The 26,813-nt window shown below is 38.6% G+C and overlaps 1 protein-coding gene across 42 annotated transcripts in view; it reads left to right on the top strand.

Moving 5' to 3' along the window:
* CLASP2 (cytoplasmic linker associated protein 2) overlaps positions 1-26,813 on the top strand; it is a 145,094-nt gene that overhangs the window by 22,268 nt on the left and 96,013 nt on the right. For 37 of the 42 annotated variants that reach the window (XM_051768468.1, XM_051768472.1, XM_051768470.1 and 34 more), the window contains exons 4-7: positions 3,252-3,343; positions 3,659-3,734; positions 5,230-5,327; positions 13,185-13,255. In XM_051768468.1, coding sequence (XP_051624428.1) covers positions 3,252-3,343; positions 3,659-3,734; positions 5,230-5,327; positions 13,185-13,255 — 337 coding nt within the window. Of the gene's footprint in view, positions 1-2,454; positions 2,558-2,631; positions 2,676-3,251; positions 3,344-3,658; positions 3,735-5,229; positions 5,328-13,184; positions 13,256-17,986; positions 18,276-26,813 lie in introns of those variants that run through there. The other 5 variants (XM_051768488.1, XM_051768489.1, XM_051768478.1 and 2 more) reach the window with 4 other exon arrangements.

The following is a 26,813-nucleotide window of genomic DNA, read 5'->3' as shown; positions in this document are numbered from 1 at the left end:
TAACTTTTAAAGATACTCCTAGTGGATTGACACTAATGCATTGTTCAGCTAAAGATAAAAATCTTGGCATTGTGTGATTGTGCGTTTTTTGCATATTGTAGCTAAATTCTGAGTAGATGTTTTCATGTCATGTGACAGAACTCTGTTAATTAAAGCACGTTCGAAGCATCTCTTGGGTTTGTGTTTGCTTAATGGGAATAAGTAAGTTTATTTGGCTCCAAATTTATTTCAAAATTAGCTTTGCACTTGAGCATGTAGGACTAGTCTTGTAGTTGAGGTGCAGATTTTCTAACTTAGAGATGCTCTCTGAATCTTGAATAAACTGAGGTGGGGATAAGTTACTCTCTGACTTGTAGTCTTTGGTTATAAGGAGGTTTGCTTAACTGAACCTTCAGTTCTTAGCATTACGTGGCTTCCAAGTGTTTAATCTTGTATTTCTTCTCTGTGAGTCTTAAAAATGTAGGATTGTTTAACAAGATTATAGTCTTGAGCAGTGGTGTTGTTTGGAAGTCTGGAGATGCTGGTCATGAGTAGGAACTTACTATGTGAGTTTTTAATTTCTGAAGAAAATCTATTTCTGTGTTGTAAGTGCAAAGGTTAATAGGGAAAAGAAAGAGTTTCTTGTGTGTGCTACTTCGTGGCTTTTTTTATTCCTAGATAAAAGTTTGAATGTTTGTGCACAGGGAATAAGATGTTGGAGACTTGATCTGGAGTAAGAAAATTGTCACTTGCTTTGTTTGCCTGATAGAAAGAACAGGTAGCATGTTAGACAACTATAGAATGTGTTAATCTCCCTTCCAACATGAGGTGTTTTCTCACATGATTTGGTTATGGATTTGACTGGCATTTAGGCATCAAGGTCTAATAGTGTCATCCACAAAGACATGGTTTTCTCTTTTTATAAGCTACAGTTTTGGTTGTATTCACTGACAGAGGGATGTTGCAGCATTTCTTTGTGCCTAAGTGTCAGTACTTCAAAAATTATATGTTCCTGTGCCCAGGATGCTCCGAAGTACATGGAATACAGACCAGAACCTCTACAGCAATAGCATTTGGACAAGTGCACAGCTGAGCATCTTGGAGATACCTTCATTTTGAACAGCTGATGATAAAGAATGTGATGGTAGTTTTAGATTACTGGTCCATCTTTCCATTTGTGCAGAGTTGTTAGGTTGTACACAGAGGTGATGGAAGGAAGTTTCCATCCCCTTTGAAGATTACTCTCAGTGTCAGAAAGCATAGAAGGTTCATGGGGTCCATGGAACAGCATGTGTATGGAGGAGAACATATGGCTCTCCTGGTAACTTCCCCAGGGTGGGAGAAGCCTGGCTTTGGTTGTGTGCTCTCAGGACAGCTTATGGATCATTAAAAATTTGAATGAAAAGTATCAATCATCATCACAGCAGGGACCAAACCAGCAAAGTCTTTCCCATGCCTGCAACACTGAAATACAGAGCTTTAGGCTCTCTGTGCTGCAGAGGAACATCTCCTTAGAAGAGCTGGATGGAATAATTTTTTGAGGAGAAGTCCTGTAAGTTTCTTTCCAGTCAACTTATCTTGTCCTTTCTAGAGTGTTGTTGAATAACATTTAATTTGTCCTGTTGTTAAATCCCTTTTCTTGTTTTAGATGTGTTTGTTGGTTTGGGTTTTTTTTTTTAATAAGCAAGAACTAGATGTAGCTGATTATGGGCAGGAAGGCATAAAAATACAAGTGGTATAAATGTGCATGAATGGGACAAAGGGAGGTCGACATGGATTGTTGCTAGCAGCTTCTGAGAGTTGAAACTTCTAAGCAGCCATTTGAATTTCTCTGATTAGAAGAATTTAGTTCTTAAAGAAGGGTTAATTTAGTGAAAGCCTAAATTTCTCTTCAGTCTGATTTGTTTGTTTCAGTACTCTACCGTTCCCTCTCTACCTGTATTTTTTTACATCTAGCAAGGAGATTTCCTTTTTCCCCATGTTTGTCCGTGACAGTGAGTTAATTGGAAGGATGTTTTCTTCCGTAAAATCCTGTTCTTTGTTGTTAAGCTGTGCAGTTTTGGCAAGCCATATCCTGCTTGTCTAAGGTTTGTTTTCTCTAAACCCAGTGAAGTATAAAACAAACAAACAAAACACCACAGATGGGACAAAATTATCAAGCAGGGCTCTAATTGGAAAATTTTATGTCTGCTGTGAAGTGTGCTACCTCATTAATGAAGAGGATGCATATTCCCTGCTCTTAGTGTCTCTCTTTTCGTGGATCAGTAGCTGTTTCTGAAGGTTTGTTGTTTTTTTCCCTCAGGAAGGCGAATGCAATTGCAATAATTAGTGTCTGATACATTTTAGCAGGTTGGTATGGCGTCATTATAGGTTGCAGTTGCACCACTCCGGGGTGCAGTTGGGAAGAGGGAGGTGCCTGGGCTGCAAAGTGTGCAGCCCTTGCCAGTGTGCAGCCGTCCATCGCTAGGCAACGCTCCCCGGATGCTGGCGGGGCTGTAATGGCAGCGCTGCAGCTGGGGCCAGTTGCAGCCCGAGTCTGTGCATCTGCTCCGAAACACCGCCGGGAATCCCCGCTCTCGTAAGCTCCGTGTTTACGCTCCTTACACCCTAACGTGCAGCTAGGGATGGAAAGGTAAAACGGTGAGCCGAGGAGGGAAGGAGTGGAGGCAGGCAGTGAAAAACGAGTGCGCAAGAAGGTAAATGAAGGGTTTAGTGAGCCGGAGGGTAGTACTACAGGAAGCAGCACCAGCACGGAAAAGGAGAACCGAAAGCAGAGCAAAAATGGAAGCAAAGCAATTAGAACAAATGGGCAAGAAATAATCCAAAAATGAATGAAATTTAAAGCAAAAGTAAGGGAGAAGTGGGACAGTAGGAGTATAGATAAGGGCAAGCTAAAATGGATGAGAGGAAATTTTGGCAGGGAGACAGAATATGAAGCAAAAAGGATATAGCAACTTCTGCTTGAGTCAGTAGTTTGTACTGTAAATGTTTGTTTTGTGTGCATTAACTGTAACAATTCTGTATGTTTTAGGAGCTGTTTCTTAAACAATAAAAATATTCACATGACTGAAAGATGTTTTATAGGAATGGGTTTTGGCATAGAATTCATCTGTGTTGTGTTGCACATTGTGCATTTCATAAGTCAATTTTATCACTTTTCCAGTCTTCTATTATTTTTTTTGCAACTGTTATGAATGTAATTATAATATATGGATAGAATTACATTGTGTTTTGCTCCTGGTAATTAAAGACAATTATTTCTGCTTTTATAGTACATTTGGGAACGCCTTGCTGTTGGTTTTAAACACAAGAATTACCGATCCCGAGAAGGAGTGTGTTTGTGTCTTGTTGCTACCTTAAACATGTAAGCTTTTTGTTTCTATGGAGATGTAATGGTTCTATCCTTCTTCTGAATGTCCTTTTCCTCTGAAACTAATACTTTAGGAAGTCTGATTCAATTACATTAATACATGGGGAAAATCAAACAACTAGTGAGCTTTCTGAAAGACTAAAGTTATGGAATTTTTATCTTACTTAAAATTAGATAAGTGACTAGTAAGAGACAGACAGAGCTTGATTGATGTCAGTTTGTGTTCTGTGAATGCTAAGCTAAAAGTTCACTTCTGCATAAATTATTTTGTTTTTCTGTAAAAAACACACTTCTTTTTTTTTTTTTAAGTTATGGTGCGCAACCATTAATCCTCAGCAAGTTGGTACCACATCTGTGTATAGCGTTTGGTGACTCCAATAGTCAGGTAAGGATTTCATTACTTACTGGTCCTTAAACAACTATACTTTGACAGAGCAATGAAAGCAAATTAAATATAGGCATTTAAAGACAAGCTGATAAAGTGCTTGTATACAGTATACCATTAGTTTCTACCGTGAGAAAAAATAAGCCCATTTTTTTCTTAATCAGTCCATCCACTGGAAGATGAAAGTAGAGTTGCAAAGGCAGTAGTATTGCAATGTACTTGTCCCTTTAGTTTAATCTCCAGAGGTTGAAACTAATGATTACTGAAAGTAGTTGTTTCTTATAGAGCATGTTGACAGAAAATAATTAAAAAAACGTTACTGACACAAAGAATTGCCTCCAGAAGCAGCCCCTATATGAAACCTGCAATAGTTTGCCAAATTTGCTAAAGATAACATTATTGTGTGTAATTATTTTTCTAAGTGGAACCCAAATGGCATTTGAGAACATGCGAGGACTGTTGTTAAAATCACCTAAGTAAGCAAAAACATCTGCAGTGAAAATCAAGATATAGTGCATAATAGTGGCATCTGAAGCCTTCAGAAAGGCTTCATATGGAAATGGATAAAATATCTCGATTTATATGCAGTTGTGTTTGACAGAAAAGACTAAGAATACAGTAAGGGAGAAGATAACATTGGTAGGAGATGGTCTTATAAACAGTTTTGGTTTTTATGCCTAATTTCTGAATGTGGCAAAGTTCTTGTCTCCTGGATAACATAGCGTTGTTCTGTTGAAATTGTGTAAAGAATTTGTCCTGTTTGCTGATGATTAGTAAAGATGCCGTTCATATCTTCTGAGAGCAATTATATGTTTAGTTTGAACTGCTGCAAAGAACAATATTAAAGTCATTCCAGTCATTCTTTATAGAGAATAATGGCATATACTAAAATGCATTTTTGACAGTTGTTATTGTGATGACTATGGTTTGAATTTTTTGAAGAGGCACTCAGTCTCTTTGTTTTAAATATTCTTTCCCCTTCCACAATCTTGCCTTATTCTCTTTCTTGTGCTGATGTCATGCCACCTGATTCAGGCTGAAGTAAATTAAGAAAATGCTGATCACTTTGGCCCACTCTTGTGGGCAGTGAGGTCCCTGGTTTTCCAGGACTCTTCTGTGTGGAGAAACAGATGAAAGCAAATGAAGTGTCAAGACTAAGTGCAGGAACTAACTTTTGGAAGTATTGCCTGCTGTGATAAGAGTCCTAAATAAAGTACATTTTTTCCACAAATATTATTCTTACGTCCATCCCAGAAATTCCCTCTAAAGCCGTTACTTTTAGCATTTTTTTACCATCTGGGAATGCTCTATCTTAGAACAAATACCATCTTGAAATAACAGTTGTATTTCCTTTCCTTTTCATCCTCACTGTTTCAGCTGTTTTGTGAAATGAATTGGCATGCTGGTCAGTAGAAGCTGGAAGATTAGTGGGTTGTCAGCAAATGTTATTTGGCTTCTGTAACCCTGAAATTAACAGTTCAAACTGCATTCACAGGTGAGAGATGCTGCCATACTAGCCATCGTAGAGGTTTATAGACATGTGGGAGAAAAAGTACGAATAGATCTTGCGAAGAGAGGAATTCCTCCTGGAAGGTGAGTTAACTGTTTTGATTTTGTAATCCTGAGCCCTTACGTGTTATTGTTCTTAATGAGAATTTTAAACTCACTAAAAACTTTGGGTTTAAATTATTATAATTTTTCTTTTGTTTTCTAGTTAGTTTTGCTTCCAACTACTGTTCCTGACTGTGTAGATTAGCTTATATGAAATAAAAGTAACCATTGTTTTGTTGCCCTTTGTGGGTGTCCTAGTTAGGACAGCTGAGATCAGTTCATCATGGTGGGTGTAACCCAAAACTGTATTCTATAGCCTTCCATGTCATTTCCCAGAAACTAGACTATTGTTGTCAATAGACTATTCGCACCCTCTGCCCATAGAGCATGGTGGGTGTAACCCAAAACTGTATTCTATAGCCTTCCATGTCATTTCCCAGAAACTAGACTATTGTTGTCAATAGACTATTCGCACCTTCTGCCCATAGAGCCTGACTCCTCAGGCTATAAACTAGGTGTTAAGAGGCCTGTGAGATAGGAGGATGTTTCTGTCCTCACACCCTTTGTTGAACTCCCCGCCCTGAGGAGAGTACCAAGCATTCCTGCCTGAACTGGAGGATATATAATCTTGGAGTTTTGGAACATTTTTCAACCCACTCGTGGGATCCAGAGGACGGCTGCATCTCATCGCTCTCAACCAGACTTAGACCACCACTGGACTGCGATCACCAGTTCTGGCCAGACTGCAGCAGCTCTCCCACCAGCAGGTTCTTCCCCTCTCCCTTTACTTTGGACTCAAACAGGGCCCAAGGAACACCACTTTGTTCAGGCCCCAGGGTACTGGGTTACACATTTGGGTTTTTGTGGGTTGAGACCAATTGTTTGTTTGTATTATTGTACTTACTGTATTATTTTAATAAATTGTTATTCTGACTTATAATCTCTCCTTTGAGTTGGGTTCATTCCCCCTGCTGGTTAACTTTTAAACCAGCACAGTGGGAAAGACTATTTATTTAATAAAATCTTCCAAATTCCGTATCAAAACAATTTACACTTTTAAATATGTGTTAACCCCCTATCAATCAACATATCACTTTACTCTGAATTGTCACCTCACTTCTTGATTTTGATAAAGCGGAATATATTGGCTGCTTGGTGTCAGAGAGAATTATCAGAAGGGATACTGTGCCTCATCAGAACCTTCTGAAAAACTAAGAGCCCTAGTTTTTAATGATTATTTATAGGATATCAGAATACAGCTTGATAATATATCAAAATACGTGTTCAGCTGTGGGGCCCCTGACATGAGAAGAACATGTTAGTCCAAAGGTGAACCACTAAATTGATTAGGGTGCTGGAATACCTCTCTTATAGGCTGAGAACTGGGATTTTTCGGCCTGGAGAAGAGAAACCTCTGGAGAGACCTTAGAGCACTTTGCAGTACCTAAAGGGAGCCTACAAGAAAGCTGGAGAGGGACTTCTTATAAGGACATGTAGTGATAGGATAAGGGGGAATGGCTTTAAACTGACAGAGGGTAGGTTTAGATTAGATATTAGGAAGTAATTTTTAATGTGGTGGTGGTGGTGAAACACTGGAACGAGATGCCCAAAGGAGTTGTGGGTGTCTCATCCCTGGCAGTGCTCCTGGCCAGGTTGGAGGCGGCTTTGAGCAGCCTGGTCTAGTGGAAGGTGCTCCTGCCTGTCCTGGAGCAGTTGGAACTAGATGATCCAAAACCGTTCTGGGATTCTGTGAAAATGTTGTAGGAGAAAGATGTTGAATTTATTGTTTCACATTCCAGGCAGAGTTCAGCATGTTTAGAGAAAAGTTTACTCTGCCTTTGGGAATGAGAAGTTGTACACACTTTTAGACTATTAATAGATTATATGGTCACCATAGAAGTTTAAGCCATATTACTACAATTCCAAAAACTGGGTTTCCCAGCAGATAACTGAAACATACCAGAGAATATCTTTCTGGCATTAAGATACGGCCTTGGACATCATTTGGAACAGAGAATAAAAGATCACAGATAACACAGCTTTTGTACAATGAGTGTTGGGTCTGACAGTAAGTGTAGGTTCAGCACTCACTGTTCACAACTCCTTGTGATACAAACTGAGTACATCTTGGGATCCAAATAGGATTAAACACCATAGGTGCTTTGTATCCTCGGGGCAATCAACAGCTTCTAATTTAGTTGCAGTAGGTGCCAAGTTGTTGTTTCTACTGTCTGAATCAGCTGAATACAAAATTGCCCCGATCTGAAAGCAAGCATGGCTGTATCATTTGCATTTACATAAAGAAGCTAGACTCAACTTGGTGCATGTTAAATGGGTTGTTGCCACTGAATCTCAGTAGTTTTGCACCTGACAGTCAGGGCTAGTGTAAAATAGTATGTGAACTGAGTCTCAGTGTTGTGTCTTCTGTGGTAATTTTCAGGCTGGGATAAAGGCGGGAGTTGGGATTTATTTTAGTTGAGGCTGCTAAGTCTGTCCCATCCATCACTGACAGAAAGCAGAGCTCCTATAGTCTCTTCTTACTGCTTCACTCAAATAAGAAGGCGTTTGACAAAGCTCAGGAAAGACAGATTAGCTCTATGGTAGCTCAGACTGTTGTTCCTTCAGAGGCAGACCTAATTTAAAACATTTCTTCCCCAGTGCCTGTCAGAAGCTTTCCCTTTGCTTGGATGCATTAAAATTTTCATGTGGTTATGCAGCAGCTATCATCTGTGGAAAAAAATCTTTGATGTTGAATATTCACTATTTTGAATAGTGAATCTCTGTTCATATTTGTGTGTCTGTGTAGGTTTTAAGGGGTTTTAAGTATTATAGATAATCTGTAGTTCAGACATGGCTGCTTTCAGCTGTTGAGTTCAACCTTAAAAAACTGCACTGCAGCTCCTTCACTGCATGTCAGTGCACTAAAAATTGTGTGTGAACATAAATATTAGCAGAAAACCCTATTACTTCAGTATTTGGTGCACACATGAATTAATACAACACAGGCTTATTTAGTTCACATAAAAAATTACACATTAGAGAGCTGTGTGTTGCTGCTCGAATGCACTTGCTCTTAAAGCACAGAAAATAAGAGCTCAGGTCTGCTGAAAGGAAGGCAGGAAAGTTAATCAAGCATTGTTTTGAGAAATTGTTCAACTTCCTTAAATATGCAAATGGTATATACATGTTGTGTCTATATAAAGCCAAATATAGTTAATAATTTAATAATAGTAGGCTTAAAAGGTTTTGTAATCTGCACCTGGTAGGGTTTGCCTTTGTGGAAAATACTGGATTTTCTAGAGGGGGTTATTGGGCCTGTTGGAATCTAGGTAATGAATAAAATATGGGATCTTACCTTTGTAGTTCGACTCTACATGGTACTATTTATTTTTCTTCAGTGTATTTCTGTACTTTACTAAGATTAATTTGAGTTTGTTTATAAATAAAATCGATGAGTTCCTCTTTGTATTTATTATTTTTCAACTTATAAATCTCAGAATAGTATTGTGCTTTTTGCTTGAAGCACATTCTTTTTTTAGAAATCAGTATCAAATCTGTGGTTGAAAATTTGGATGTTGTTTTCCCTTTTGTTAAAGTTGCTGCCAAAGAGGTTTGACAGTCTTTGGTATCGGGTCTGGAAGTATTAGTGTTAATATATTTGTGAATACTGAAAGTTGATGTTTTATTTCTTGTTCAGTGAGCCAAGAAAAGTCAACAGGTTTTGTTCTATATGGGCCAAATTGAATTTGTTATAGTATGGAATCTGTGTGGCTGATCTTCCTTGAATGGAAATAGTATATGTGGCTCTAGATAGTAGTTACTTAGTCTGAGTGTTAAAAGCTTTTATTTTTCAGGAATTCATCTGACAGATTTCCCTACTGTTACTTGAGAAACATAAATGTATAAAACCAGTTATTTGTTTAGTTCTTATGTCTAGGGCCACAACTTCATGTCCTAAAATATTGAAACATTGCAGTATGCATTTCTGAATACCACATTTTATGTGTTAGGCACATTCTGCTTGTCTGTCTAGTTCATGTTGTAGATGAAGTCCATCTGGGTGTCCAGATGTGGACACATGTCTGCAAGATCCTTTTTTTTTTTTGTCCTTGGAAAAGGAAAATATGGAGAAATAAGTGCAAGGTTTCATATGGGCCATTTCCTGCTTTAGACTGACTTTGGACATGAACAACAAACTTGTTACCACCCTTTCTTCTTCTTTATCCTTCTGCTATTGAGAGGGGAGCAGTGCTCTTTTGCCTCTTTATCACCAGGTTCAAAGTTTTAGGTATCCCCCTCTGCCTGTTATATGAACAGTTGAACTTCACCAAGCATGATATGAATTAACGGCTTTTCAGTCCAGAAGTGTAGTGCGCGTTCTTTGGGAACATCCACGTTTCCACGTGCTGTGTCGGCTCAAGCTGCGTTCCTCTCATGGCACATCACCACCATAATATGGTAATACTTTGACAGAGATCTGCCTGCCGGAGGAGAGGGTTTAGCGGGTTGCCAGGAGCCCCCATTTAAAGTGCTACAACCTCATACATTCATTCATGCAGCGAGACAGCCCACGCAGAAGTGGCCTGCTGTCCTGAACATGTGTTTTTTGTCAGTGGGGATTTTTCCTTCCATATGTGAAGTTGCAGAAGATGTGTCTGTGTCTTTTTGGAGAAAGGAGATAATATTTGTGTCCACTGGTGATGACATAGTATTTCTGTTGATTGATGACTTCCGTGATTGATTACAATTCCATATCCAGACTTGGGCTTAGAGAGAGGAGATAAAGGGAGTAATAATGCTGCTCTTCTCAAAGAACATTCCTCATTGCTGGTGAAACTGGTCTTCATCCAGCCACGTAAATGTTCTTGGATTCCTCTTGACCAGGCTCTCTTTTGCCAGGAGCTGGACTCCTGTAAACATTCTTAAATTGATTGTGGTTGCAATAATTTTAGAGACTTTAGCCCATACTGCCTTACTGCCTGTGACTCTGTGAAGAAATATGAGAAGAGAAAAAGGTAGCAAGAAGAGCAGGGTGGGAGGAGAGGGAGGAAGAAACTTGTTGTGAGAGACTTTGCAAAGTAGTAGTTACTGTTCCTGTAAGCTGTACTAAAGAGAGGGTTGGATCTACAGTAGTGCCTTGCCTTTCTGACAACTGTGTTATAATGGATTTTTTGGTTGTTGTTGTAATTATGACAAATGCTGTACAGTGTGCTGCTGGTCATAAAGACATGCTTTGGAAGTTTTAAGAGTGGCAGTACTGTGTGTTGTTCTGCAGCCTGCACTGCTGACGACATAGCATGCAGGGCTGACAAAGTTTTTTATTGTTCGTAGTAGTAGTTTATCAAATATTTTGCCCAGAGTGAGAGGCAACATGTGTATTATTATAACATGTTTATAAGGAAGCATTTTGTTTTTACCTTCTGTTTAAAACACTCAGGAAAGCATTTTTGAAAACTAGGTTCAAAAGAGCAGGAAATACTTTTTTCTTTTGAATTCTGTAAAGTATGTATGCGAAATGGATAACATCAGCTTTACAGGATATAAAAATTAAAGTGAAATTTCAAAGGAAATCTGTTAATCTCTCTAGTCATGTTCAGTTTTTCTCAGGATAACAGTTTTAGCCCTTCAGATGTGTAGTGTTAAGTTTTTCTCATTAACTAGGTGCACTGTTAATGCAATGTTTCCAATGGAATCCAGCAGTGTTGAGGGGAACTCACAACCACTGGTAAATGTTAAAAGTACTTCCTATGGTACATATAAAGCAAACACATTAACTTCTTGTTATGAAAGCAAGATGGCCTGATGCATTATTATGTGTATTGATTCTTGTGTGAATTTTTCACTTTGTACGGTTGAAAGCACATGGCATGTTAATGGGATTCCATGTGTCATTAGTAAATGCTGGTACCCATAAAGCATTTAATTTCAGAAGTTTTACTTTTCCGAGTCTCATGTGCAAAAAAACCCCATTTCCATATAACTTGCCTTTGGTTTACCAACTGATCTTTTCATTAAAAGACTTGAGGTTTAATATTAAAGCAGTGACATATGTGAATGGCTGCTGTTTCGGACATTTTGCTGTGGCAGCAGTGGATGTAAATGCAATGGTGGTGCAAAAGGGAGAGGATAATAGGTTCCAGAGAGAGGCTGCCAAGTATGTTAGGGAAAGATTAGGCAAACTACTACTGAGCAACATATAGTTTTGAGATAAGTTGAGATCGTAGAAAAACTGCTGGTTTGTGTTACGGGTTATTGACTTAAATGATTAAGGGGGGTTTTGGTTTTGTTTTTTTAGATGCTTGCATCTAGAGTAGGCCTTTTTGTGGAATTCTCGGCTAAATCCGTGTCGTTCTTGTTGTGGGCCTGCTAAGTCCAGGACAAATTTGCTCTGTAGCATATTGCTTTTAGGTATTTGGAAAGTAAAAGTAACGTATTGTGAGAGTCCTAAGTTGTTGGAAGGTGCAGGGAAACGCTCAAACTTTTTATATTGCCGTCTGTCTGCATTTCATTATTTTATCGCAATCTTCATTATTAGATAAATGAGGTCCCAGTGAGTGAAAGGGGCCTGCAGTCTCAGAGAATGTAGACTCTGCACAGTGAGAGTGCACAGCCTCTCTGCACGGATCATTGAGTAAAAGTGGTGTGTGCATTGGGAAATGTTGAAGTTAAAATCTTTGTGTGTCCTTGACTTTTCTCCTTTATGCCTTGTAAGGATTTTCCTACCCAGGCATTGTTCTTACACGTTTTTTTAGGTCTGCCTTAAAATAGTTCAGATTGTGAATTGTAAAGATAACCTTTCAGTGCAAATTTTTAGCAAACTTGGAATTGGGTAATGTAGTCTCTAGTTCTGTTAATGTAACCGAACTGTACCTGTTTGAGATTTGCAGACTGTCATGTGATTTGTAGTTCATAACTTTGTTCATTTAAAATCAGGATTCGGTCCTGATAAACTTGGAGCTAAACATTCATGTGTGTTACATATTCTGAGTACTCTAAATGCAAAAAAGTCTTTGGAGAAATGTAAGAAAATGTTCTCAAGTGTCTGCAGCTGAACAGTGTATTATGTCAGTACAAATGTATTGCTAGTGCGTGGGTCACATTTTTTCTGTGAGATACTTCCACTGCTTTTATTGAGTTTTCTGCAGAAGTGATGAGAAATGGCTGTTGAAGTGTCAGCCAGCTTTCTTGCTTGAACACCATTTTTTGCCTTATGGAACTAGATTGCAAATGGAGAGTTTTGGAGGTTTTTGTTTTGGTGTGTGTTTTTTGTGGTTTTTTGGTTTTGTTGTTTTTTGCTTTTTACATGCAGCAAAGCATTTGCAGAGGTTTTTCTGTTGTGAGAGTTAAAATCAGTGGTGTGCGTGTTGGACATAAGTAAAGTGTTTAGTGTATCTTAAGTTTAGAAAAAAGTTGTTGTTTTTTTTTTCCTGTGGAAGTGCTAACTACCACAAAAGTATTTTCATAACCAGTCTGAGGAAATTTTGAGGAATAAAAGTTTTGAGGAAAATTAGTAATTGTCTCAGAATAAATTAAATAGTGATCCATATTTTTTTTCAACATGAACATTCCATAGTTCAAATTGTTACCTTTTGTTGTTGTGTCACAGCTATCTAAACCCAATATATACTATTATTGAACCTGAACTTTAGGATGTCATATTTAATCATGCTAATAATAATGCTCAATTTTGTTCTTTGCTAAGCTGACTTAGTTTTCTGTGCATTTGTGTGAAGATGCTCAACTAAAGATGAATCCTTTAGGAATTGTTTCTTGATACTCTTAATCTCTTGTATATTCTGTATTACTGCTTTAAATATGCTAATAAGCTGATTTGTTTTTACCAGTAGCCAGTGAGATTTCAAATGCATAAAAATACTTTGTTCTTTTTGTTCTTCGTAGGTTGCAAACAATCTTTACAAAATTTGATGAAGTAAGAAACTCTGGAAATATGATTTTAAGCAGCGTCAGTGGTGAGTATGAAAGACCATATGTTTATAATCACCTTTAGATTAATACAAGATAAATATTTGAATGTTAGGATTATCAACATGAGATGGATGAATAGAAACGTGTAAATGCTGAGAAAATGAGACATTTGGTGAAACAAGCTTATACTGTTTTACTGGAAGTATTTGCTGGACTGCGGTCAGAATACAATTGGAAAAGGTGTTGAAACTGCATGGAAACAAGCAGTGAATATTTAACAAGTTGCAGATGTGCTCAGTAGAGGATAGAAGAATGCTGCAAAGTGTTCATGCACGGGAAAAAAGATCAGATGAACCTTTATCCTATCTTACCGTATGTCTCTAAAACAAAATGGTACTTTACTGATGAGTATGTTTGATACCTTCTCAGTTAAGATGATGCATCATGATTATAATACATGGAGTTTTAAATTATAGAAATAGGTGCCTGCAGCATTCAAAGACACTTAAATGTTGAAATTAAGATTTCATTGAGTTTGAGCTCCTTTTTTTTGGTGTATTTCAAGAAAAGAGAACCTGGTGTGCAGGGAATCCTTGTTGCTTCCTACTGGTTTTCTGATGCAGTTTTTTATAGTATGAAAAAGCAAAACCATCATTCTTTCTTAAAACTATAAATTGAGAAAAGTGTTACATAACAGCGCAACAAGGGAGGTGCAGTGGCAGTGGCTTTAATGTAATTGGTTTTGAAAGCTTTGTTATCTTCTGTAAGGAATCAGTAGATCACAAAATCACAGAATATGCTGAGTTGGAAGGTACCCACAAGGATCATCGAGTTCAACCCTTAGCCCTGCACAGGAGCATCCCTAAGAGTCACACCGTGTGTCTGAGAGGATTGTCCAAATGCTTCTTGAACTCTGGCATGCTTGGTGCGGTGACCACTTCCCTGGGAACCTTGTTCCAGTGCCAAACCACGCTCTGGGTGAAGGAACCTTTCTCTAATATCTAACCTAAATCTCCCCTGACACAACTTCAGGCCATTCCATTGGGTCCTGTCATAGATCTTGTTTTATAGGGGAGGATTTTCTGATGATAATTTTTCATTCAAAGTAACTATGCTGAGGAGACTCTGCTAGATTTAAAAACTGTGACCATGCAAGAGTAGAAATACTTTGAGGGATGCATGTGATTCCTTCATGTACTCAAATATACCCTTTTCATTTTAAATTTTCTCACCCTTTTCTTGTTGGTATGAAAGCAGAAGGGACTGTAGGTTCAAAGGAATGTGTTTTTCTAACCTTTCCTTTGAGGTAGTGAGAATTTCTCTGCTGCATTTTGCTTTGGAATAAAACATTGCTATTCTTCAACACTTAGTTCTCAGGAGAATAGAGAAAGTTACGTGAGGGAATATAAGTGCATTGAAATAATTTAAATATATGAAAATATATTTACAACATTGCTGGACTAGTTAACGTGGCACTTCCGTCCTTTTTGTCTCTATTTCAGAGAGTTAATAAACCTTATTTTTAAGCTGATTTTATCTCGTGTAAGACACAGATATTAATGCTGATCTGTGGCAGTATAAACCATGTTTTGTCTTGTAGGTGGCAATTTCTGTGCAAAGTTACTATGATTCTGTTTTGGTACCACAGACAGAATCCCTCTTAATACGTTGTTCTCAGTATTTTTGCTTGAACCTAGTTCATCTGTTGCTTCCATCTAGGCAGTTTTTCAGTGTTATTGAAAAGGTATTCTTCCATTGTTAGTGCTTAATCTTGGCTTTGTGCTTTATTATTCTCTGAAGGACAATTTGTATTTACTGCTTGCGGTGTAGATTGAAAGTTACTGTTGAACTTCTGTAGCCTTGTTAGCAACTTTTCTTTCAGGAGCTTTATCCACCATCTCTGGATAAAGGCCAGATTTTAATGTCTAACACATCTGTTACAGTGTTAAGGATTTTTTTTTTTTTTTTTAGTGCTTTGGATATTTTGTAGTAGGGTTTGGGAAAGTGGGGGGGAATAGGGTTATGTTTCCAAAGTATGTGTTGGAGGCTGTGTGGAGAGGGCAAAAAACTATTCAACTGGCTTTAATATAATTAAACCCCATAGTGAGCCTTCTTACCAGCAAAAGGAAAGGCTTTTTTGCCAGATGGAGTTAACTCTCCCAAGTAAGTTGACTATACTTATGAGGTTCTCTTCAGCATGTGATGGATAGGGAAGGACTTGCTAATATAACTGTGGAAAATGTCATCTTCTTCATCGTCCTGAGTGACATTGCTGTGGTAGTAAATGTTTGGTATGTTGACCTAGTTTCTGAGAATCCAGAGATGTGACTTAGGATTTTCTTATCAAATTATACTGAAGTCAGATCTTCAGTCTTTTTATTCAGTGTGTACTTAGGAGGGAGAAAAAGAATAAAAAAAGAATAAAAACTCAAAGCTCGCAGCTTTAAACAATCTAAATACAAACTGTTTTCAGTAGTACTTTAATAATCAGAACAAATACATATTTAAAAAATATGTTTGTACTAACCTGATTTAATGCTTGAGAGTTCTAGAAACATTGTGTTGTTTGTGATGCTTTGGTATGTGGGAGAAATACAGGGAGGAGAGGAAAAGCTATCCTACCTGCACTCTTATGCACACTGGTAGATTTAATATCTTATTATCCTCATGAGTGTGCTAGAGGGGATCTAGCAGGAACAGTCCCTTTAGTCTTGTGTTACCCTCTTCCTTTATTGAATCTGATCCCTGATGGAACTGTAAAGAGGAGGAGGAGGGGAACAAGTTACTATTAGAATTACATCCTCTTGGAGGGTAGATGAGGTGGAAAGCACATTTAAACAAGTATGGGTGGAATAATTGGGGCAGGGTGTAATAAGGAGTTTTAAAAGCCAACAGATGAAAAGACACCATGTCTAACACGGAAACTGAGAAGGAGTCTTAGTGCTTTTGCTTGATAAGAATGACTTTCAGCCTTAAATAATATCCCACTGCTAGCTTGCCTCTCCAACTGACCTTTGTTTTATTTTTTTTTTATAATTATTTTCTGGCCATTTTCCTTTACCCTCAGCTGTGGAGAGTAAAACCAGCGATCATTTCTTTAATGTGAATTATGTGAATGAATGAGCTGCTATGTAAACCTTGGGATTTGTTTACATTCATAATGATGTTGCATATTAAGGGAACCATATCAGGATGTTTGTCTGTCAAACAATGTGCTTAACATGTGCTGCTAGTTTTGTCCTTTCACTCCATCAGAAATACATGTAGCCCTCCAAACTGGAGAAGATTCTTTAAAGCACCTCCCCGTTTTCCAGCAAATGAATGTTCATTTCTATGGAAACAGATCTGGCAGCCAATCTCAGTGTTGCAAAAGCACTTGTTTCTGCTGCCTGAAACTTGTAAATACTGTTTTCTCTGAGAGAATTTAAGCAGATTCCTATATCAGGTAGTAGTGTAATTTTTGAGACAGGATATTAAAAGAAAGTAAGGAAATGAATAATATTGAGCTCTCTGCTGTCTTCAGCAGACAGAATGATTTGAGCTGAATATAAACTGTACATCTCTATTCAACCTGGGAAGATTTTCCATTTTAATGTCTAATGGCTCATAGGGTTGGCTTTACAAACATAAAATGTGACAGGTATGATCCGATACAGATTACGTATCACAGCGTAAGGGAGCTGTGTCATGGGTGATAAAGATGCAGTTGAGATAAATGTTCTCCTAAAAAAAAAAAAAAGAAGGGGGCAAATAAAAATCCATAGCACAAGTGTGTATCTGTTTTTCCACATTACGCTATTGTTTTTTATTTCCCTTTGCTGTTTTCTATTTGGAAATATAGTTACTATGGAGACAATGACGACATACTCTAATGGAGCTCACCAGTGTGGCACAACATGAATTTATGTCGTTTGGGAATACTGTGATAGCTGCCATGATTATTTTATGGGGTTTTGAGCTGCATGTATTTCTTTTGCTCACTCAATGCAAGTGGTCAAAATGTAGCCACAGTTTTCAATTTCAGCTGCTGTTCTTCCTGGTTTATCATTTTAAATAGGAAAATTTACTGACTGATGAAGCGTAATGGTGAGTTTAAGCCCATTTGGAAGTAAAGGGCCTCATTAGGCTGATTCTTCCACTATTTTTTTAAGGAATTTGCATGAGTTTTTGGATTATTACTATGGGGAACAGTGCCCGGCTCCTGCTAAGGGATGGTTCTCACGCACTGTGTAACTCCGTATGCTACAGCCTCTCTGAATTTTAAACTTTTCCATGGCCAAGACAAAGTAAACTGGTACTACTTGCTATTCTTTTTTTTTTAATCACTTTATTGGATTGCACTCTTTCTACCTTCACTATGTCCCTTAAAAACGTTGATTCGGGAACAAACTGTAATCAGAAGCCCAGGTTTTGGGTGGGGTTTCATTATAATTCCCATAGTGCTGCAAAACACTCCCCAGCATGTGATGCCCCCACACACCTTTTGGAAAGTGTTTCTCTTCACAGTTTTCGAGGGGGTTTCCAAAAAAAAAAAAGCCTTCCGAAAACTCACGAAAAACCAGACAGCACCTTTCTTCAACGAAACTCCTATCTACTTCCCGCGGATTTATTGTTTTATTTTGTGGTATGTTATGCTTTGATTGATCTCTGTTCTGCCCGTCCTAACCAAGGCTGCTGCTTCTCCTGCTTCCTTTGCCGGGGTGGGGGCAGGAGGGTTAAAGCCTCCCCCTGGGGGGGTGGGATGTCACCCCGTCGCAGGGGTTGCGGCCGCGGGGGATCCCGGCGGGCACATGACGGCGGGGGCGGGCGGAGGGCGGTGTCAGCGCCCGGGGGGCCGGGCCGGGGCCGGGCCGGGCGCGGAGGGTTCCCGCGTAAGGCGGGACTGCTATTTTGAAGCGGAGCGGCGGCTGCGGCGGCAGAGATCCATCCGGCTGGGAGCCGGGATCCATCCGGCTGGGAGCCGGGATCCATCCGGCTGGGAGCCGGGATCCATCCGGCTGGGAGCCGGGACCCGCCGCGCCCGCCCTCCCGCGGCACCGCCGGGCATGATGGCTGTGGGGGACGGTGAGTGCGGAGCGCCGCTGCCCCTTCGGGGGTGCGGGGGGTTCTCTGCAGCCCTCTGGAGGCGCGGGGGGCCGGGGGAGGTTGGAATGGCAGGTTGGCATCTCACCCTGGCGGGGTTGTCTTCCGCCGCCGCCGGGCGTTCAGGGATGGAGGGTGAGCGCAGCAGCCGGAGGGTACCGCGGGCACCCAGCGTGGCAACTCCAGCCTTTTCTGAAATTTTAACCATGCCTGGGTTTCTGGAGTGGCCCGTGATCTCAATTATTTACTACTCTGGCGGGTTCCGCTGTGCATTTTTATGTTGGCGTTGTGTTTACCCCTCTCGCCTCAGTGTTACTTATGTTATAGCTACCTCTGCAAGTTAGGGCTGAATTTACTGTACACCGCTTAGTATACAAGCTTGTGTTAATCTGCCCTGTTTTGTGAAGAAATTCATGCTAATTCAGCGTAGCCATAAAAGAAAGCTTTGCTGCTAGGGCTGGGGATATATATTTAATAGACAAGGAATGTTACTATGTTCCCTTCACTGCACAGTGTATTGTTACACAAACCAATGGAAAGTAGGTCAGTAAAGCAATTCAGACTATATTGTTGTGTTTTCGTTAAAAACTAGACATATGTTTTACCTTTATAACACCTCCTGGGTTTGCGTGACAGCCAGGTTCTTTGAGCTTAATACCTTGATGACTTTCTATACATGTGTTGTTATTTTCAGAGAAACTTAAGCGTTCATTGGACTTGCAGCAAGTTTAGGGATGTAGTAGGATAGCTGTGCTTTTACAAATGATTATATGTATATATATAGTTTTAAATAACGAGGATGGTCTTATAAAGATCACGGATTAAGGTTAAATCTATTGTCTGAATTGGCTAAAACAGCAGTTGCAAGAGTGCTGAGAGAGACCCTTTCTTAAGGCGTCCTGAAGTGTATGTTTTTCGCTTAGTTCTTTCGTATGTTGGAGACTGAAAGAGATAATGAGCATGACTACAGCAGTGAAATTACAGCTGGGCTGTACAGTCTAAATAAAATTCGTGCAGTTCTCTGATGTTTATATTTTTGTTTGTCATTTGGAAGGTGCAAGAGGAGTCGTGGTCTTTGTAGAACTGAATATGTTGTAAGCTCCCTCTTGTTGAGATTTTTTTTTTTTCCCTGGAAATGTTTTTCTCTGTCTTTTGTTTGCTTCCTGTGAAGCAACACAGTTCTCCATGGTGTAAACATGGATTGTGGTAACTTGCAGATTAAGGATGCAAGTTGTAGCATGTTAAGAAATAACTGCATTCCCTAGGCAAAGCCATAGGATTTTTGTGGTTCTGTAATGGTCGAGGTTTATAAAGTGAGGGTGGTTGTGGAGCTCTCTTCTGTATAATTTAATTCGTCATTAACAAAGGCACTAAGAACAAAGTACTGTTCAGGCAGTCAGCTGACATTCTGTTTAGGAGCTTTGAGCAATGATGCCAAATACAATTAACAGTGTGTAGGATGATTATGTAGCTGTTGGTCTCTCTTAAAACTACTGCTTACCACATTTACAAGGAATTCAGTCTTCTGATGTTATGTTATGAAACTGCTAGGGAAAACAAAACCTTAGTTACTATTGAGAAAACTTTTTGATCTTTTTTTTCTAATTTAATTAAGGTTTGCTGCCATTCTGTACATCCTCCTTATATACGCAACATAATGTTTTAAGGTTAGTGATTCTGCAGCCTTTGAAAAATGTCTTTTCTTGACAAAATGTCACTTCATTGTGTCCAATATGTATGTTAAACTTGATATTTTTAAGACTAGGCTGAAGGCATTGTGCATATACTTCAGAGAACAGATTTTTTTACTTGTCTTACTTGGTTTGCTCGTTTAATCAGCTTAGATGTGTTAAAAAATTGCAGAGTATGCTTGGACATGTGATACAGAGGTGGTAATTTCAACATTCTATCTTGAATGCAAGATACTGGCTTATTGGAACCTTTTGGATTTTTTTCAGTTTTCTTGAGCACAAGCAGAAATGTAAATAAAACATGGTGCTTAACAGTTGAATCTTAATCTGATTTCTCAAGTGAAGATTAAAGGGAAGAGACAGATTTTCTGTTTGCCCCCATCTCAACTGTCTCAAGCTCTCCAAGCTTTTGTTAGAAGAATGTAGAGGGGAAAAAAAAATAATACCGTGCTTGTGGCCCAGCAAACAAATGGACCGTAACTTCTACTGTACTGAATGTGTGCCAGTGGGAAAGCATGCGCTGTCTCAGTCTTAAAGGCATTTCACAGACCTGTGTGTCTGCGTGTCTGTGTTTGACCTGCAAGTTGTGTTCTTAGGCTGCTGAGGAAAACCAACCAGGAACTGCTCCTTGCTCTGGTTTCCTTGTTCCTTGGAGAGGATAATGCATTTCTACCATGATCCGCTGGTAACCAGATTAGGCTGTTTAGGAGGTGGCTGACAGAATTGCAGGGCGGCACATCGCATTGTGCCTTCTCTTCAGGGTTTGTAATTCAGCAGCTTCCAACAGTGTTTCCTCACCTTGTTGTCACCTGTGCTGTTAGTCTGTTATTTCATAGGTTAGGGACCGCTTTGATCCCAGTTGAACAAGGTTATTAGGATAAGAACAAAATCATCTGCCTAAAACTACAAACGGCCTTGTAGGGAAGATTAGACATAGGTTTTCTTAAGGTGCACTAAACATATTGCACTACCAGACATGAGGTATTTGAGGGCTATCTAAAAGCATATAATCAACTTTGTAAGAGGACATATTTGGTGCAGACATTTACTGCGCTAGTATATACTAAGTATGCTATTTTTATTATATAATAAGCACATCTTTATTTATTAGTGTATTTTTATGTAAATGGCGAACAGCGTAATGACGTTGCATGACGTTAAGCACTTGTCAGATTTCATATGATAAAATGTATGTGACTGGTTTATGAATAGAAATTATCCTTCTATCTTAGTACTTATGCATATCAAATTATGGGTTTTGTCTTCTTGCAAAGTGCTTCATTAATGTATGTATAGTCCTAGAGCACGAGAACAATTACCTTTCATTCCCTGATGTTCTTCTGAGGGAAGGCTGTCTTCCTAAGTCTTTAATCTGATTAGTAGTTACTGTGAAGTGTGGGTGCTGTACAGCTTTAATACTTTACTTTTGACTGAAAAAGAGATTGGACATATATTAAATGTACAGAGGCTACAGTGATGTTTGAGACATTAGCTTGATTTAAAAGGTATATATGTGATTGTAGTACATAAGGATTTCTGAGGTGTATTTCTGATTTTTCCTTTCCTTTTGGTAGGAGGCTTTTTAAACCAACAGAGTCCTGTGAGTGATGATAATCAAGCAATTACTACACTGGCCTAGAAATTGGTCGGGCTGTAACTGTGTGCTTTGTACCATTGAGAGCTGTCTCCTGGAGGTGGGAATATAGATGGCAGCAGAAGTTTGTTCCTCTTTCTGTTCTTGTTTGGGCCTGTGTTTTTTTAGTGTGCTGACTGTGCCTGCACTGGCTCCTTTTCCTGTCATTGCTCCCCACCACTCCTCTTCCGTTATTAGCAGTTGTTGGGCACATTGGTTCAGGAAACGTCTTTACTCACTGTGCCTGGAAGAGAGAGGACAGATATTGTGAGCTGGAATTCGATTGCTGTTCCCGACCAAACCAGTGCAAAGCTTTTTTTCACAGTAAGGTCATATGCTACTCCCAGTGATTAACATAGATTCTGACTAGTGTTTTGTCTATAAAGTGCACGTACCGTTGCTAATAGCAGTAAAAGAACAGTGGAACAGTGAAACAACTGAGTGGGAGAGGGAGGGAATGTGTAAACAAGCCAAAGGCTATATATGAAAAGACACAGTTTCTACTCAGAGGATGGATGAATACAGCAAGGTTCAAGACTGATGTGAATAAAAAAGTAATTCAAGGAAGAAGTATGCAACTCAGAGCTTTTTTTTTTTTTTTTTGCTTAAAAAAGCTGCAGACATGACAAAGCACAGTTATTTTCTCAAAACAAGCATAGATTCTACAGTGATAAGTGCACTTATATATATATATATTCTGGAGTAATAGCTACAAGTAAGCTTCGTCTTTCTGTTTCTAAATGACATTTTTAAAGTGTTAAGGACTATTTTGGCGTTCAGTTCCAGGGAACTTGGTAGTGATGCTAGTGGTAGTTGTTTTCACTAAATATGAAATATGAATCCACTAAAAAGATGTCCAGGTATGTTTAATCTATTGTCCGAAAGTGTTGGTTGGTTTTAGTGTTGGAGTCTGTTTCCATTAGTTTTTAAGAACAAGTTACATAATTTAAAAATTCCTTTGGTGTTATCAGTTTGTATCTGCATATTTTTGATTAATCTAGACTATTGCTAATATTGCATGGGTGTTGGTTGGGTTTTTTTATTATTTTGATTTTTAAAAGGGTGCATTTTGAAAAACGACATTAGAATTACTGGCAGCCACAGGAGAAACTTAAAGCCTACTAAGGATTTTCTTTGAAAGATGTTACAAGAATCTTCCACTTGACTAATTGGATATTTGCCTTGCAGGGTTTATTTTCATCTTTGTTATCTATGAAATATGAGGAGTATTTCCTTATTGTTGCATGTTATTTTTAATAAAGTCTTCCTGTAATAAATACTGATGAGCAAGTAAACTATAACTGGATCATTTCAGACACCTGTCTGAAATGCCTTCAGAGGTGAAGGTTCTTTCATAGTATTGACCTGAATAAGAAATTCCTCTCTGTATATTGTATTTATAAAAGTATTCTTAGTTTTTAAAGAATTGTGGTTTAGAGTTTGTGTGTTCTTTCCTTGCCCAATTCCTTCATCAAAATATGCTTTGGTAGCTCCCTAGCTATATATCGCAGGCACTTCAGATTTTCCAAGTGGGATGTGAGTTTTTTATCTTCTGGGATGCTGGTGGATGAGAGGCTAGACATGAGCTGGCAATGTGTACTGGCAGCCCAGAAAGCCAATTGTGTCCTGAGCTACATCAAAAGCAGTGTGGCCAGCAGGTTGACGGAGCTGATTCTGAGCCTCTACTCAGTTCTGGTGAGACCCTACCGGGAGTGCTGTGTCCAGCTCTCTGGTCCCCAGCATAGGAAGGACCTGGACCTGTTGGAGCAAGTCCAGAGGAGGCCACAAAGATGATCAGGGGGCTGGGGCACCTCTCCTATGAAAGCAGGCTGATAGAGTTGGGATTGTTCAGCCTAGAGAAGAGGAGGCTTCAGGGAGACCTTGTAGCACCTTCCAGTACTTAAAAGAGGACCTACATGAGAGCTGGAGAGGGACTTTTTACAAGGGCCTGGAGTGATAAGACAAGGAAGAATGGCTTTAAACTGAAAAGGGGTACATCTAGACAAGATCTGAGGAGGAAATTCTTTACTATGAGGGTGGTGAGGCACTGGAACAGGTTGCCCAGAGGAGTTGTGGAAATGCCATCCCTGGAGGTGTTCACAGCCAGATTGGATGGGGCTCTGAGCAACCTGGTCTAGGGAAAGGTGGCCCTGCCTATGGCAGGGCAGCTGCAACTTGATGATCTTTAAGGTCCCTTCCGACCCAAACCATTCTATGGTTCTTTGGGGAAAAGTCCAGTTTAAGGAGAGTTTGTCCTCTTAAAACCACCAGTTTTATCACCTGTAAGTGAAATGGCAGCATTGAGAGTAAAATAAAGATAATTTACCATATTTTCCTCATCTCCACTTCTGAATACATGAGGTAGAGATCAAGCTGGTTAGTGTGCTGAAAGACCATTAACAACTCCTTTCATTCTGTGATGTGGTGTACACGTTTTCATGTGCAGATATTAATGTTTTAATTCCTGAACTGCATGGACCTAAAATTCAGAAAAATAAATCTCTCTACGTTTTATCTACTGTGTGTTCATATTAGACTTTCTCCTTCTAGGACCTGTGTTTTATTTGTCAGTCTGCCTTGCCATTTTATATTTTCAACATGCAAATTGAGTTGAATATGCAGAAGTTGGCCACACTAAAGCATAATGCAAACATTACTACTAAAATGATCTCTCTGATGACAGAATTAAATTTATCACTGTCAGCCTCTAGTAGTAAATCACAGTTGAAGCTCACTGTTTGTAAACCTTCCTGTTAATATTATATGATATACGTCACATGGCCCTTCGTGATGACATATGCTTGTGATATATGTTAAACATGAATGAACATGGTATTTATATCTACCTCTCTTACCCTTGCTGTGATATAATTGGCAATATAAAAATTCAAATCATTAAACTCAGGTGTTTCTGTGTGACTGAATTAAGTACTGGAAATGTCATGGATGGATATCTGTTTGACTGACTTAGCTGCAAATACTAATATGCTGGTCCTTTTTTCTCACTTTTCTCCTCTTAAATGCATCAGTAGTCTATTCATATTGTTGCAATTTATGGATAGTGGTTTCTAAATATAATGTGTTTTTGTGATAAATACATTGGTTTTAAAATAGGTCATTAGATTCACTGGAGAAAATGCTGGTGCTGTTGAGAGTAGATAATTGATGTACAAGCAAAGGGAATTTGTGAAAAAAGAAATAAAATGACTTCTGGAGCTGAGATGATGAAGACACTAATGAAACCAGGCCTATTGAGCAAAGACTAGCTGTTGGCTTACAGAATATTTTAAATGTGAATAGTGGAGTTTGTACTTCAAGAAGATATTTGAAGTGGTAGGTTTTTTAGAAGGCAACATAAGCAACAGAGTGAAGTGTTAGGCCACAAATGAGGTCTGAATTCAGATGGACGACAACAGTTCAATAAACCATCACTTTTGATAGGAATTATGAGTCTTTTGTGTGTGAACTGGCTCACAAATTACCCAGGCATGAAGTAAAAACTCTCTTCAAGCCTTTTCTTTTTTATTTTTTTTTATTTTGTTATCACTGTTTTAAGTGAACTGCCTCCTTTCATTTTAATGAGTGTCTGGATAGGGAGACTCTCTAGGGGAGTACTCATTCATTTACTAGAAATCTTGATTGCTTCAGAAGTTACTGCCCTTCTCAGCTTTAATTCTGACATTTTATAGTGCAAACATCTGTGCTGTGTTAGACATATTTTACTTTGTGCTAAAACAGAGGAGAATCCCATCGGTTTCTATGTTACACTGCTAAATCAACCTATAATGTGTTTAAATTGTCAGAAATTTTCAGTTTTTAACTTCTTCTGTGAGGCATACCTGTGTCCTTACTAGACCTTTTTTCCTTTCCCCTGCCCAAAAAACACATGACTTGTTAACATTTCAGCATTGGATATAGTGCAGGGAGGCCCAAATAGCATGGCCTAAAGCAATAATATGGTATAGATGTTGAAGAACAGTAACAGTATGTGTTTTATTTTAAATCTTGAAATTTAGTCTTGAATCCTGTTTTAGGTGTTCCTTGTCATGAATTCTGGAGAACCTGATTGTCTTTCCCCTTTTTACTGATAAAATTGTACTTTGGTTGCTAATAGACTATTAGATGTTGATTTAAAAGGCTGTTGAACGTGCCTGAGAAAAGTTGTAAGTAAAGTGAAACTGATTATTTTTAAAATACGGTAATATTGACTGCATCTTCAGTTTTCAGTAGGTTGCGCTGAGTAACATTTGGGACATGTATAAAAAAGGAAAGTCCAATTGCAAGAATTTAAAACTGACTAAATGATTTGTTTATTAATTTAATCAAATTTAGCTGAACTACAAAAATAATTTTACAGATGCTATAAAAGTAAAAAAATATGGCAAGATTTGCAGAAACGATCTTAAAATTTAATAGGTAAAAAGTAGAAAATTACTTATGTTTACAGGAGATATTCTAGAGCTAGAAATGGAAATGAAGCTTTAATTGGGAGCAAAATTAGCTCAGTTGCTTATTTTGGCTTATTGCAGCTTTATTTGAAACCTGTAGTTAAGTCTTGTCTTTCGTCCAGACAATAGTAAGATGAACCGTAAGAGCAGCTTTACTTTGGAGTTAGGAAAATACTACTGGTATATGTTATATTTTTTCTGAATTAAATCTTTTCTGAACATATTCCTTCATGAAACTATGGAACAAAATGGATAAATTATTAGTGTCATTAGCAGAGGTCTGTATTAAATGTGGATAATTATTGTGGCATATGCCATTGCCGCTCCTGAATAAGTCTCTCAGGTTTAGTGTCTATTTTCCAGTTTTCCCTTCTTCTCTTTTGCTCTGTTAACTGAGAATCGTGTTTTAAAAAAAAAGACCAAACACACAAACTAGAACCAAAAAACCCAAAAGCACATCTGGTATGAGCCTCTCTCAGTGTGCTGTAGCAGATTGATGGAATGTAGCAAAGCTGTGTTCTGCTTTGCTTGTTGAAAAGTTTGGGCAACTTTATCAGAATTTAAGATTGGATCAACAGCAAATTTTAACTGATAAATATTTACCTTATTCCTGTTACTGACTCTTGCTCTCCTTACTAAGGGAGCCTTTTTTATTCTTTTTGTTCCCTGGAACTGCCTGAAAAAATAACATGTGAAGGAATACGTTTGGCTTTAGTACATTGGGGGATTTTTGAACAAAGTTTTGTTA

This window comes from Manacus candei, unplaced genomic scaffold (genome assembly GCF_025592945.1).
Source record: "Manacus candei isolate 608988 ecotype Guabito, Panama unplaced genomic scaffold, ASM2559294v1 h1tg000095l, whole genome shotgun sequence".
NCBI lineage: Eukaryota > Metazoa > Chordata > Aves > Passeriformes > Pipridae > Manacus > Manacus candei.
The sequence above is the reverse complement of the archived record's forward strand: the minus strand, read 5'-3'. Positions and strand labels throughout refer to the sequence as shown.